The following is a 12,913-nucleotide window of genomic DNA, read 5'->3' as shown; positions in this document are numbered from 1 at the left end:
GAAGAGTTTACACGCTCACTCTCAGGCAGGGAGCATATTACATATAATGCAAAGTACTACCTGAGAAGCTTACACGCTACTCTCAGGCAGGTAGCATATTACATATAATGCAAAAGTACTATCTGGGGAGCTTACACGCTACTCTCAGGCAGGGAGCATATACATATAATGCAAAGGTACTGCCTGAGGAGCTTACACGGTTACTTTCAAGCATGGAGCATATTAAATACAAACGCAAAAGTATTGTATTTAAACTCAGAGTTTGTACAGGGAGCGATAATGGGTATGAGACATAAAACAGGAATGGGTCTGCGCAATACAGGGAACACATGGTATATTATTGCAAAAGTACTGTGAAATACAGGGACGTCCGGGTCCTTACTCAACCTCCGGGTTCCAAATACGATCTCAGGATCGAAAGGAGAACCTCCGGGTTCCCACATGACCTCCGGGTCCAGATCCGATCTCTGGATCGAAAGGAGAACCTCCGGGTTCCCACATGATCTCCAGGTCCTGATACGATCTCAGGATCTAAAGGAGATACTCCGGATTCCCACATGACCTCCGGGTCCAGATACGATCTCTGGATCGAAAGGAGAACCTCCGGGTTCCCACATGATCTCCAGGTCCTGATACGATCTCAGGATCTAAAGGAGATACTCCGGATTCCCACATGACCTCCGGGTTCAAAAGTGACTTCCGGGTTCATAAAACACCTCTGGGTTATAAACGGCCTCCGGTCCAGAAATGAAGGTCCATGGACCCTTCGTAGGAGAATTTATATTGATAGAAACCAACCTAAGGGAGGTGGAATGCGATACCCGTCTGAAAGTTTACGAACTTATAGACAGATGTCGATAGTGACCTACTTACGAGTGGCAGAATGCAACATCTAAAAAACGACATTTATAGTGGCCTACCTACGGGGGCAGAGTGCAATGTTGCACACAATTAAGATCAGCCTACTCACAGGGGTAGAGCTCGATATAACACCTTAGGACCTCCGGGTCCAAAAGGGCTACATCCTAAAACCTCCGGGTTTGAAGAAGGGATTCACCCTACAGCCTCCGGGTTCCAGGACAAGTGTCCATCCAGCCTCCAGGTTCGAGGACGAGAGTCCATCCAGCCTCCGGGTTGTAGGACGAAAGTCCATCCAGTCTCCAGGTTCCTGGACGAAAGTCCATACAACCTCCGATTTATGAAGAATCGCACCCACGAGCCATGAGTTTCAGAAGGATGTATCTCTAAATCTTCAGATTCTGGGAAAACATGCCCATGATCCTCCAGGAAAGCACGACACAAGACCATCCTAGCATTGCTTGTAGCCTACCTCCGGGGGAAGATTGCAATATTACATAGTTGAGAGTGGCCAAGAATCAATGGCAGAGTTCAACTAGTGGTTCCCCCTTCTCTATTCGGCATGGACACTACCGCTCACCGCAAACAACATGTCCAAGAATTCTACTCCGGTACCAAGAGTCAACTAGGTTATCTCCGAGTACCAAGACGAACATGCTGAACGCCCCCCTGCCAAAAGTCAAAGTACAATTCCGAGAGGAGGCAAGAAGCTACAGCTACAACATCAAAACCTTAAGGAGCATCAAGTATGCTAAACACAATAAGGAGACCGGCACGAAGACCTGAATGAAAGTCCATTACAGCTTTTACAAGCTCAAGAGGCGCAAGCAAGGCTAGTATAATCAAGCATGAAAATCCTCAGTTCCGGCCTCCGGGTCTTATTAAACCTCCTCATCCCCCTAATCTTTAGCCTCGCCAAAATTCTCCCTCTTAGAATTCTTGGGTCCTGACCCATATACTCCTCCACACGATTCATGGAACCAGAGAGCCTCCAGAAATGCAAACTGAAGTCCTGCCTGAACTAAGGCCAAGTATAGCTATAGGAGCAGCATAAGAATCTGGGGTATGAGCAGAAACATCACCCTTTATGCAGACGTTCCCGGTTTCTCCATCAAACTTTCAGCCAACTCCGACCAATCTCCACCATGGGGGCAACGTCTCATCCATATAAAGGAGAAGAAGAAAGTCTTACAGGCTCAACTTGACCCTGTGTGACAGTGATGTCTTCCCTTAGAGCATTTACTAGGTTTTACATGGTGGTTCTTCCTGATTATCCACTTCCAGGCCATCGGAATGAAGGGTACAACTACATCCATGTGACCATCCTCATTCAGACCAAACATATGCCCATTGAAGCATGTCTGTGAGTCTATCTACATTCGTCCAGGCCGTGACATCATGCCCACTGGATTCACCGACGAATACACTATCTGATCTAGACCACATGTCTGTATAGAATCAAGGATTATTGCCCATTCTCCAGGCGATATATCTCCAATCAGGATGTGAATCCTTTCAGACCGACCGCAAGTACATCTGAGCATTATCAACAAGGGAGTTTGATGGCCCAGGCTACGAGCCGACGTCCTACTCCAAATTCAACAAGGAGCTTGATTCCATGGTGAGACTCACGAACTCCTATGAAGAAAATCATGTTATTTCCTGCCTTCAAACGTGAAACCAGAAAATAAAGAGCAAACTGTTGGGGAAAAATATTCCATGAAGAGATTACTCCAGCTTCCGGGTTCCTGCCTCCAGGTTCCGGGTTCTTGCCCCCAGGTTCTGGGTTCCTACCCCCGGGTCTGGGTCCCTGCCTCCAGGTCTGAGTCCTGCCTCCAGGTCTGAGTCCTGCCTCCGGCTTCCAGGCCGAGTGATTTATCCTGCCTTAGGATAAATGGAAATCTTCCTTTAATAAGGTACCAGCTTGGACAAGAAGGAGTCTCCCTAGATCCGAGAAAAAGAGGAAGTATTCCAATACATATGACTTCCCTTAAGAAAAAGGGAAATATTCTATTATCTAAGGATATAATGAATATTTCCAAATCCTAAGAGCGAGGCACGACCTCCACTATAAATATAGGTTTCTAAACCTAAAGAAAGGGGTCGAAGACGTCCATAACCAGAGCTCATCAATTCTACAGCCGCCAAGACAAGGTTTCGCACCTAGAAGACCATCTTCATCTACATGCTTATAACCGACGAATCCCTGCAATTACTGTCAACTAGATGAAGATATATGCTCCCTGCAGCACGTTTACAACTTTACTTACTGGCTCAGGCTACGATCTCCAGCTCATCAGCAGGGTCCCTCCATGCTCACTGAAGAACCTCGACACATCATGCTCACTGCAGCATATCGACAGGTCTACCATCTGTTCCGGCCATGTGCCCCGTAGAACATATGACTCCTACCAATTACAGAGCTACGTTCTCCCAAGGCTACGTGCCCATTAGGCCATGTGCCCACTAGAGCTCCGTGCTCCCTAGGCCACATGCCTCCATTAGGCTACGCGCCTCCATCAGGCTACGTGCCTCTATCAGGCTCTGCGCCCATCTAGGTTCCCTGCCTCCATATACATGAACTACGAACGGCTTGATCCCTTACTGGAGGATACGTAGGCAATCCCCACTGAAGGATGCAGCTATAAACCCAAACACCTTCCACGGTTCCACACCTATACGCTCAGGGACCGCCCCTAATGGCCGGAACCATCAACTACAGATTAGGAGGCATCCAAGGACCGACCCTGGTAGTCGGAACCATCGATCATAAATCAAGAAAACCCTGGGATCTTCACTATCGGTAGGCGGCCCCCGCCTAACGACCAATCTCCCCTGCTGCTTCTAAGGCACCGACGACATATAGTAGCCCATATCCATATGGCAGTATCCTAAGAGCAGGATCTCCTGGTTTATCAACTATCGAAGCAGGAGAATACACTCAACGACGTGTCTCCTTCCTCCTATCATTTCTAAGATTGAGCACGAATCGCTTGTACACAAAAATGCCCTAACATTAATTAATAGCTATTAATTCATTGGCATAAAGTTGGTAATATTAACATGAATTAAAAATTATTTTTAAGAGATATTCTAGTTTTAATAATATAGATTAATAAATTTCAGAAAAGTTTATAAAAAGAGTTGTCCGAAACTTTTAGGTAACATGTCCTAAAAATAGATTAAGAACTCTCATTTAGGTCATGTAGGAGATGTGTTGGGGTGGAGTTTTTCCTCCTGCATATTAAATGACTCTAGGTAGTATCCATAATAACGTATCAAGTCTATCACCAAAGTATTAGCTTTTGTAAAATAAGTCAAGTCTTGCAGCATAAACATTTCTTTTTCTACAACCTTGTATTCTCTAAACCGATCAAGAAAAGGAAAAAAAGAAGAAGTTAAAACCGGTCAAATGTCGAATCTATCACTACCATTATTAATCCGGTTAAGATGTAAAGCCGAAAGAGAAGTAGCACAAGTTGCCCGTGAGCCGACACCAAAGCCAACGCCGTTAGCGGAAAAGTCCTCGCCTTCTCTCTCTCTCTCTTCCGGATCAAATGACTCCCTTCTTTGATTTGAGCTGAGTCTTCTTCAAACGGGAAACATTTCCTCATTATTCCGATTCGTAAACTATGGAGGAGGAGAAAGGTGCCGTTGCGCAGAGCTTAATCGATGTAGTGACCGAGATTGCGTCTGTTTCCGATTACCGTATAACGGTGAAGAAGCTATGCAGCAATCTAGCGAGGAGGTTGAAGCTGCTTGTCCCGATGTTCGAGGAGATTAGAGAAAGCAACGATCCCATCAGTGAAGATACGTTGGGGACGCTGGTCTCCTTGAAAGAAGCCTTGAGCTCAGCCAAGGATCATCTCAAATTCTGCAGCGGAGGGAGCAAGATCTATCTGGTGCGTCTGCTTTGTTTAGATCTGTGTGGTCACTGAGAAACTGATATCTGTTTCTTGTTCTGTTTGTAGGTCATGGAGAGAGAACAAGTGACGAGTAAGCTGCTGGAGGTTTCCGTTCAGCTAGAACAATCTTTAAGTAAGATTCCTTATGAGGATCTTGACATATCTGATGAAGTTAAAGAACAGGTAAAAATCCTAGCTAGATTAGTTCAGATGTGCTGAAGTTGGATCAAGATTTGGTGGCGTTTTGTTTGTTTTTGCAGGTTGAGCTGGTTCTCAGTCAGTTTCGGCGAGCCAAAGGAAGAGTAGATGCATCAGACGATGAGCTATATCAAGATCTTCACTCATTGTGTATCAAAAGCAGTGATGTGGATGATCACCAGCCTGCCCTGCAGCGGGTTGCAAACAAGCTACAGCTGATGGAGATTCCTGACCTAGCTCAAGAATCAGTTGCTCTGCACGAAATGGTTGCGTTGAGCGGTGGTGAAAACAATGAAGAGATGGCAATGGTGCTGAAGCTGATTAAGGATTTTGTGCAGATGGAGACTGACAACAGCGAGGACCAGAAAGTAGGGGTTAGCAATGGACAAACTTCCACGGCTGCGTGTCAGAAGATACCCCCCGTGATTCCCGATGATTTTCGCTGCCCAATATCTCTGGAAATGATGAGAGATCCAGTTATTGTTTCAACAGGGCAGGTAAAGTTCATTTCAACTTCAATTTATTTGATCTCTTCATGTTTGATCATCTCTCTCTCTTCTGTGTACAGACCTACGAACGCACCTGCATTGAGAAGTGGATAGAAGCTGGGCACTCGACATGTCCTAAAACACAGCAGGCGCTAACAAGCACAACGCTCACACCTAACTATGTTCTCCGTAGTCTCATAGCTCAGTGGTGCGAGGCTAATGACATTGAGCCTCCAAAACCTCCTAGCAGTTTTAGGCCCAGGAAAGTATCGTCCTTCTCGTCCCCGGCAGAGGCAAACAAGATCGAAGATCTTATGTGGAGACTCGCTTACGGAAACCCAGAGGACCAAAGATCTGCAGCTGGCGAGATCCGCCTCCTTGCAAAACGAAATGCAGACAACCGTGTGGCCATAGCCGAAGCTGGAGCCATACCTCTTCTCGTCGGCCTCCTCGCAACTCCTGATTCTCGTATCCAAGAACATTCTGTCACAGCTCTTCTGAACCTCTCCATATGTGAGAACAACAAAGGAGCCATTGTTTCTGCTGGAGCTATCCCTGGTATAGTTCAAGTTCTCAAGAAAGGAAGCATGGAGGCTAGAGAGAATGCGGCTGCTACGCTTTTTAGTCTCTCGGTGATTGACGAAAACAAAGTCACTATCGGTGCCTTGGGAGCAATCCCACCGCTCGTTGTGCTGCTTAACGAAGGCACACATAGAGGCAAGAAAGACGCTGCTACTGCACTTTTCAACCTCTGCATTTACCAAGGAAACAAAGGAAAGGCCATACGAGCAGGAGTGATTCCCACCTTGACTAGACTCTTAACAGAGCCCGGAAGCGGAATGGTCGATGAGGCGCTGGCGATTCTGGCCATTCTCGCTAGCCATCCCGAAGGGAAATCGATCATAGGATCACTGGACGCAGTCCCGAGCCTGGTGGAGTTTATCAGAACGGGTTCCCCTAGAAACAGAGAGAACGCAGCTGCGGTTCTAGTTCATCTCAGCTCTACTGATCCACAACATCTGGTGGAAGCTCAGAAACTCGGCCTTATGGGTCCATTGATAGATTTAGCCGGAAACGGGACAGATAGAGGGAAAAGAAAAGCAGCCCAGTTGCTTGAACGTATAAGCCGTCTAGCTGAACAGCAGAAGGAGACAGCTGCTCATGTACAAACCAAAGAAGAAGCTGAACCAACAGATTCAGCATCCACCACAGAAGCTGCTGACACTTGAAAAAAACTATGGTCATTTCTCCTACTTACGTCTGTTATTATTCCCACTTTCTTTTTTATTCTCCTTCGAGGTAGGCGTCACTGTGGACGGCAGAAGCAGTCCGGTGATACCTCTGCAAGGACGCAGCAATCCGGACCTGAGGAGAGAAAAGCAAATATGCATACATAGACGTCAACTTGTATCATTGTAAACTTAAATGTTTGTAATCAACTCCACGGGCTTTTTTTTTTTGTTTTGGTTTAAATACAAGATCTCTGTTCACTTTCCAAATTGCATTACTAAGAGATGCTTATTGATACTGCAGATTTTGTTTTTTCTTTCTTGAACATATGATTAACTTTTCTGTAGACTCCTATCATATCTCCATTGTTTTCACTACAACATTATCAGACAGAAACCGTCTCCATTTTTTTTTATCTGCCATCAGAAAAACGTCTCCATTTTAACTTGCTTTAGTCTATTCATATCCCCTTTTTGCTCACAAAAGTGGCATCAACATTTTTTTTTTTTTTTGGCACCAACATTTTTCACACGCAGCATTGTCATATCAATATATCATAGAAAGAGAATCTATGTTGAGAAGGCTTCTTTCACAGATAACTTTACACTCTTGGACTACTACCAAGACCATCTCTAATGGAACTCTGTTTTTTCCTCTATATTTTACACTAAAGTAAACTAACTCTTTATAGAGTAATTTTTGCTCCAATGGTTTTAAATATAGAAGAATCCCATATTTTTACTCTATATAGAGTGGAAAAGTGATATTCTTCTATATTTGACTCTATAATAGAGTAATTTTATTACAGAGTAACACCATTGGAACAAAAATTATTCTATAGTAGAGTTACTTTACTTTATTGTAATTTATAGAAGAAAAAATAGAGTTCCAATTGGAGATGCCTTAAATACAAGCAATCAAAATCGACTAAAAGTGTTGTGTTGAGTTGTAATGTTCTGTGTGGTTTCTGGTGAGTTTCTTTTTGGTGTAAGCTGATGAGTTTCTTTGTTCAATTGTTGTGTTGTATTTGCTTTTAATCACTTTCTTTAGTTTTAGGGTCCAAATAAGATTACACAAAGTGGCTCAAATTTGATTGTAATATAGAGTAAGTTTGATTTTTTTTTATGAACGTTATTTCCAGCAAAACGCACAAATTTTACTGTCATTTTTGGCGAAACAGACAAGTACATAGCCAAGTATTTGGGATCCCACAAATTTAACCATTTTTAATGTTTAAATATCAAGTAAAATTGATTGTTTGCCGCGTAGTACATACGTGCTCATGATTTCACATATGTATAATATGTTCGACGTTTGGATTTCTAAACCTTTTAAAATCAGATTATTTGGTTATGGAAAAACAGAAAGTTAGGTCTACAAGTAGTCATCATCATTATTGGCTCTGATTTTTGCTCTGAAGAAGTAGCCTAGTACGTACAAAAAAAGAAGAAGAAGTAGGCTACTACTGTGGAACTGGGGAAGGTAACGAATTTCTAATAATAGATATATATATTCAAATACACGAGATCAAACTAGTGCTATAATTTTCCTCTCATTTTCTTTATGATGTCACTCCAACAAAAGAAATACCAGCAACGCAAACAGCTATTATTTGCAAATACTACCTTGCGCTAGGCAAATCCTTTGTGTCATAGCTAATACTCACTTTAGGGGAACTTTGAGAGTCCATGTCCTGACCATTACCTTTCATCGACATTTCACAAGTAAGACACTCTTTCAGCTCAATGACAACTTGGAACATGTTTGGTCGTTTTTCTGAAGAAGGGTTTGCACATAACATAGCCAATTCAAGAACTCTCCAGGCAGAATGAGAGTTGTAGTCTCCATGTAGGTTAGGATCCATGATTCCAGCAATATCTCCTCTATTAAGCATAAATGCTGTCCATTCAGCAATGTGTGACTTTTCGCGAGTTTGGTCAACCACGTCTTGGTTTGTGATTATCTCCAATAGTACAACCCCAAAACTATAAACATCGCTCAATTCTGCCAATCGACCTGTTCTGTAACATCTAGCAAGACAAAAACACAGAGTAAGATACATGTGTATTCATTTAAACGATGAAGATGAACACTATCACAAACTTTACATTTGTGGACATTATTATTTTAGACTTTGTTTTGTCACATCATGGTTGTACATCTATAAAAAGTCATTCTGCAGGTGTAGTAATAATGCTTACTCAGGATCAAGATATCCAGGAGTACCAGCAACGACTGTCGAAACATGATATTCACCTCCAAGTTGAAAAGACCTTGAAAGTCCAAAGTCTGCAAGTTTGGCAGTGAATCCTTCGCCCAACAATATATTTGTACTTTTGACATCTCTGTGTACCATTGGTGGCCGACATCCAATGTGCAAGTATTCTAGTCCTGTAAACATTTGAAACTTCTCCTTTTACTTATTTTTGATTCTAGAAATAGTAATTACAAAATATAAATAATTTTTAGTAAATATATTCAAATATTCTAGACTTTCAAAGTGTCAACATGGTCACTATATCAAATTGGAATATAGTATTTCAATGTAAAAGAGAACAAATTGATCATTACTTTTAAGTAAAAAATAAGACATGTGTACTATTTATTTCAAATCATTTATGTCAACTGATAACATGAAACGAATGTAATTTAAATGACAAGTGAGTGACATTATTATGAGATAGCTCGAACCTAGTGCGGCGTCGATGGCTATTTGTAGTCGAGTACTCCACTTCAGAACAGAACTATCGTGTTTTCCTATAACAGATTGTCAAATCAGCTAACATGTTATTTTCCGTATATTTTTAGCTAAGAAAATGCTTGTCATTTTTATATTATAACTTTTCACCTGATAAATGATGTTTTAAGTCTCCGTTGGACATGTATTCATATATGAGAGCTAAATGACCTCGTTCGTCGCAGTATCCGACAAGGCTTACCAAGTTTATGTGGTGAACTCTCAACAAAAGCTCGACCTATAGAACAAAGGAAAAAAAATACATATAACGCATTGGTTTAATATATACAGAACTAAGACAATCTCTTACCTCTGCCTTGAATTCTTTATAGCCTTGTGTTGATGATTGGGAGAGTAGTTTGACAGCTACTTGTTGTGAACCATTTATATCACCATGATAAACAACACCAAACCCTCCTTCACCAAGCGGTCTTGCCAAATTTTTTGTTATTTTCATAACCTCTGAATAAGTAAATTTTCTCCTTTTCATCTCGATCGATATTTCAGATATATTAGTAGATGTAACATTCTCACCCAGCTTAATTGATGATAGTGGTAGAGCTGTAGAGACAACCATTTAGTACAATAGTATTATATATATATATATATATATTTTTTGTCAGCAGTATTATATATATATATTATGATATATGAGTTTTAGCGAATACCTTTTGAACTTGATGATTTTTTCTTCTTAAACGCAAAAATGAGAACTAGAAGCACTATAATGACCATGACAGTAGCCGAAGAAACAAATGCAACAGTTTTTACTGGAATTTTCTTCTCTGTGACACATGAACCAGATAAACAACGATGCTCTCCATCAACACTAACCAAAAAAAGAAACATTTAGGATTCTGAATGCATGTGGTGAAGTATTTAAAAGAAATGTGTGTGGGTGGAGTATTTCTTCTTACATTAGCTGTAGCCCTTCTTTTTCTCTATCAAGAAGAGCTTGTGGTATGAGACCAATAAGATTGTTCTTGCTCAAGTTTCTGTTAAACCATAAGATATATCATACATATGATATAGCATATAGGTGAACATGATACCAAGAAATAAAATTACCAAGTATGTCCGGAGAAGCTTACATGAGCATTAAAGACTTCATATTAGCCAGAAATTCTGGAACTTCTCCTGTCAGATTGTTGTTTGACAAATCCCTGAAGTTTGTAAGAATCAAGTCACTGACATTTATGAATTTCTTGTCTCTTATTTATCATACTTACAACTTTTCAAGATGGGTAAGATTTTGAATTGCAGCTGCTATAGTTCCTTCCAACCCGTTGGAAGATAAGTTCCTGTTTACAGAAAGAAGTGTGATGTTGATAGAAAAAGTTTTCTTGCAGTTCTAAAGATGTTGTGCTATATAAAGATCTCACAAATAAGTGATTATTGGGGGTGTAGATGTATCTGTGCTGTTGCAATTTAGACCATCCCACAAAAATTTCTGGGGGACACATGGATCTCCTTGCCATGTGATTCTATTTAACCCATATTGTGCTTTGATTTTTAGGATAGCAACAACTGTCAAGAGTACAACAGTAAATAAATATGTTGTATTTAGCATAGCCGACTTTCAAAACTTTTATATGTATTTATTTGTGTGAATGCATATATAAATTTATATATGGAACCTTGCATGAGTAGTAAGCGTACCATCATTTTCATTTGTTTCCACTTGTGGAAATTTGACGACTGTGTAAAGTTCGATGGCGTTGAGAAGAGGTGGGAGAATAGAGTTTGTAGTTCTTATCAGCTCTAAGTTGCATACTCCTCCTTTGCAAGTAACTGGTGTAGTGGACTTAATCGTCGTGGTCTTCAAATATTCAGGGCGTATCGTTTTGTCAAACTGTTGGCCGTTCCAAAAAATATCAAATTCTCTAAAGTCACCTATCGGTAATGCTTGGACTTCAGAGAAGTGGAGGTACAAGTAAATTTGGTCGTCAGGGAAATCGAGCTCCTCCGTAATGTTAAACGGTGCAGTATCATTCGCAGGTATGGCCGCGGTCTTGAGTACATTCTGTGGCACAAGAAAACCATTTGAGTTGTTCGCTTCGAGGGCGGTTGAAATTTGCATCCATTCTGGATCAAACTTTGTTTCCCATATTCTGTCTTTGACGTCATTGGGGTACCTGTAGATTCATAAAAATATTGTATTATTACTTTATTTAAGCACATAATTAACCAAATGAGGAAAAAGGTTAAGCTACTTACGATAGAATGGTATCTGAACTTGTAAGATAGTATCGCTTGAAACTCTTCAACGAACCAGATTCAGTGATGTAAATATCATTCGCTAGCGGCCTTAGTTCCACTGATGAAACCATTGGTGTAGTCGCGCCTGTCTTGATAAGACACAAATCCAAGGAATTTGATCTGGGGATGTAAATGATCTCCTCGGATTGACCGCTTATCTTATTTTCTAGGTCTATCGTTACCCAAAAGTTAGGACCAACGTATAAGTCAAACATAGGAGTAATATTAAGACCGTCATAGTTTCCATATAGAGCTGTAAATCTCATCAGATAATTTGTCCCTTGCTTCACACTAAGATTGTAACAGTTGCGTATTCCATCTGGAAAGTATCTCAGAGTCACGTATGATTTTATGGTCTTTGGTAGACTGGGATCAATTTTCCCAATCTTTCCACTTTGGATGAAGTCCGAGTCTGATGAGAACCATAATCCAGTATCTGGCTCGATATATGGTGACGCTTCACTCGGGGCTAAACCGCAATCCAAACTGATGAACCCTATTACGGTATCCAATATATATAGTGTCATCAACTAATGGTCTAATCACCTTAAGATTTGGATTTTATTCAGTCAAGCTTTGTGTTAAAAATGTTCATCTTTTATGGTCTCGTGGTATTTATTATAACAAATACCTAATATTATATAGGCCTGAGCAAAAATTCTGAAACCTGAGATATGAACCTAACCCAAATTGAAAAAAATCTGTATCCGCATCTGATATGAAATATAAAAATATCTGAATGAATTTTATAGGGTACCCCTAACAAGTTATGAAGTTTTATTAACCAAACAAGATCGGGGTAAAAACCCAAAACGCATAAGTCATGGTTACAAAATGGGTTTTAGCATGAATGGGATCAGGTCAAAAATTCGAAAAATCCAATCCCGAGCGGATACATGTGGGAACCGAAATTCGCACTGTCGATTTACGTTTAAATTAGAAAACTAGGAAAACCCTAATTTCCCAGAGGTTCCGGATCTCTGCGAGAGCCAACGGCAAGTGACCAAATATACGCGGAAATCGTGAAAAGATAACAAATGAGTTTAGAGAAAACAGTAGATCTTATTTCGAGTCCGTGTAAGAGCGTTGCGATCATTACAAGAGATCATAAAAGCTTTGGCCGCAAAGGCTGTCAGCGAGTAACCTAGTTCTAGAGGCCTAAAAGCTCAAACCTAGTTGAGTCTCAGCTCGATAACAAAAGACGAAGAAAATACAGAAAAGGTTTTTGATTGATTTCG

The 12,913-nt window shown here is 41.0% G+C and overlaps 2 protein-coding genes across 2 annotated transcripts; one reads left to right on the top strand and one right to left on the bottom strand.

Moving 5' to 3' along the window:
- Positions 1-4,315: 4,315 nt before the first annotated feature.
- On the top strand, positions 4,316-6,974 carry LOC106335440 (U-box domain-containing protein 13). The gene is made up of 4 exons (XM_013773961.1): positions 4,316-4,760; positions 4,830-4,946; positions 5,024-5,458; positions 5,530-6,974. Exons 1-4 carry the CDS (start codon positions 4,491-4,493, stop codon positions 6,676-6,678), a joined length of 1,971 nt encoding a protein of 656 aa, XP_013629415.1. The 5' UTR covers positions 4,316-4,490; the 3' UTR covers positions 6,679-6,974.
- Positions 6,975-8,300: 1,326 nt separating this feature from the next.
- Positions 8,301-12,202, bottom strand: LOC106330785 (putative receptor-like protein kinase At3g46340). Its single transcript, XM_013769200.1, has 12 exons — positions 11,634-12,202; positions 11,076-11,551; positions 10,799-10,943; positions 10,646-10,717; positions 10,508-10,579; positions 10,334-10,411; positions 10,085-10,245; positions 9,727-9,977; positions 9,528-9,654; positions 9,371-9,436; positions 8,881-9,070; positions 8,301-8,709 (listed from the first exon to the last, which is right to left on the bottom strand). Exons 1-12 carry the CDS (start codon positions 12,200-12,202, stop codon positions 8,301-8,303), a joined length of 2,616 nt encoding a protein of 871 aa, XP_013624654.1.
- Positions 12,203-12,913: the final 711 nt, after the last annotated feature.

The sequence above is a fragment of the Brassica oleracea genome, chromosome C3 (genome assembly GCF_000695525.1).
Source record: "Brassica oleracea var. oleracea cultivar TO1000 chromosome C3, BOL, whole genome shotgun sequence".
Taxonomy (NCBI): domain Eukaryota; kingdom Viridiplantae; phylum Streptophyta; class Magnoliopsida; order Brassicales; family Brassicaceae; genus Brassica; species Brassica oleracea.
This window is presented reverse-complemented; position numbering and strand designations above follow the sequence as displayed.

What these genes read in the sequence shown, in the direction of transcription:
- LOC106335440 (XM_013773961.1), top strand. Translation starts at nt 4,491, where the DNA reads ATGGAGGAGGAGAAAGGTGCCGTTGCGCAGAGCTTAATCGATGTAGTG. An exon ending in GAGGGAGCAAGATCTATCTG is followed by an intron (nt 4,761 to 4,829) that starts GTGCGTCTGCTT and finishes TTCTGTTTGTAG; the next exon opens with GTCATGGAGAGAGAACAAGT. An exon ending in TTATTGTTTCAACAGGGCAG is followed by an intron (nt 5,459 to 5,529) that starts GTAAAGTTCATT and finishes TTCTGTGTACAG; the next exon opens with ACCTACGAACGCACCTGCAT.
- LOC106330785 (XM_013769200.1), bottom strand. Translation starts at nt 12,202, where the DNA reads ATGACACTATATATATTGGATACCGTAATAGGGTTCATCAGTTTGGAT. An exon ending in AGTTCAGATACCATTCTATC is followed by an intron (nt 11,552 to 11,633) that starts GTAAGTAGCTTA and finishes ATGAATCTACAG; the next exon opens with GTACCCCAATGACGTCAAAG. An exon ending in CCTGGATATCTTGATCCTGA is followed by an intron (nt 8,710 to 8,880) that starts GTAAGCATTATT and finishes TTGTCTTGCTAG; the next exon opens with ATGTTACAGAACAGGTCGAT.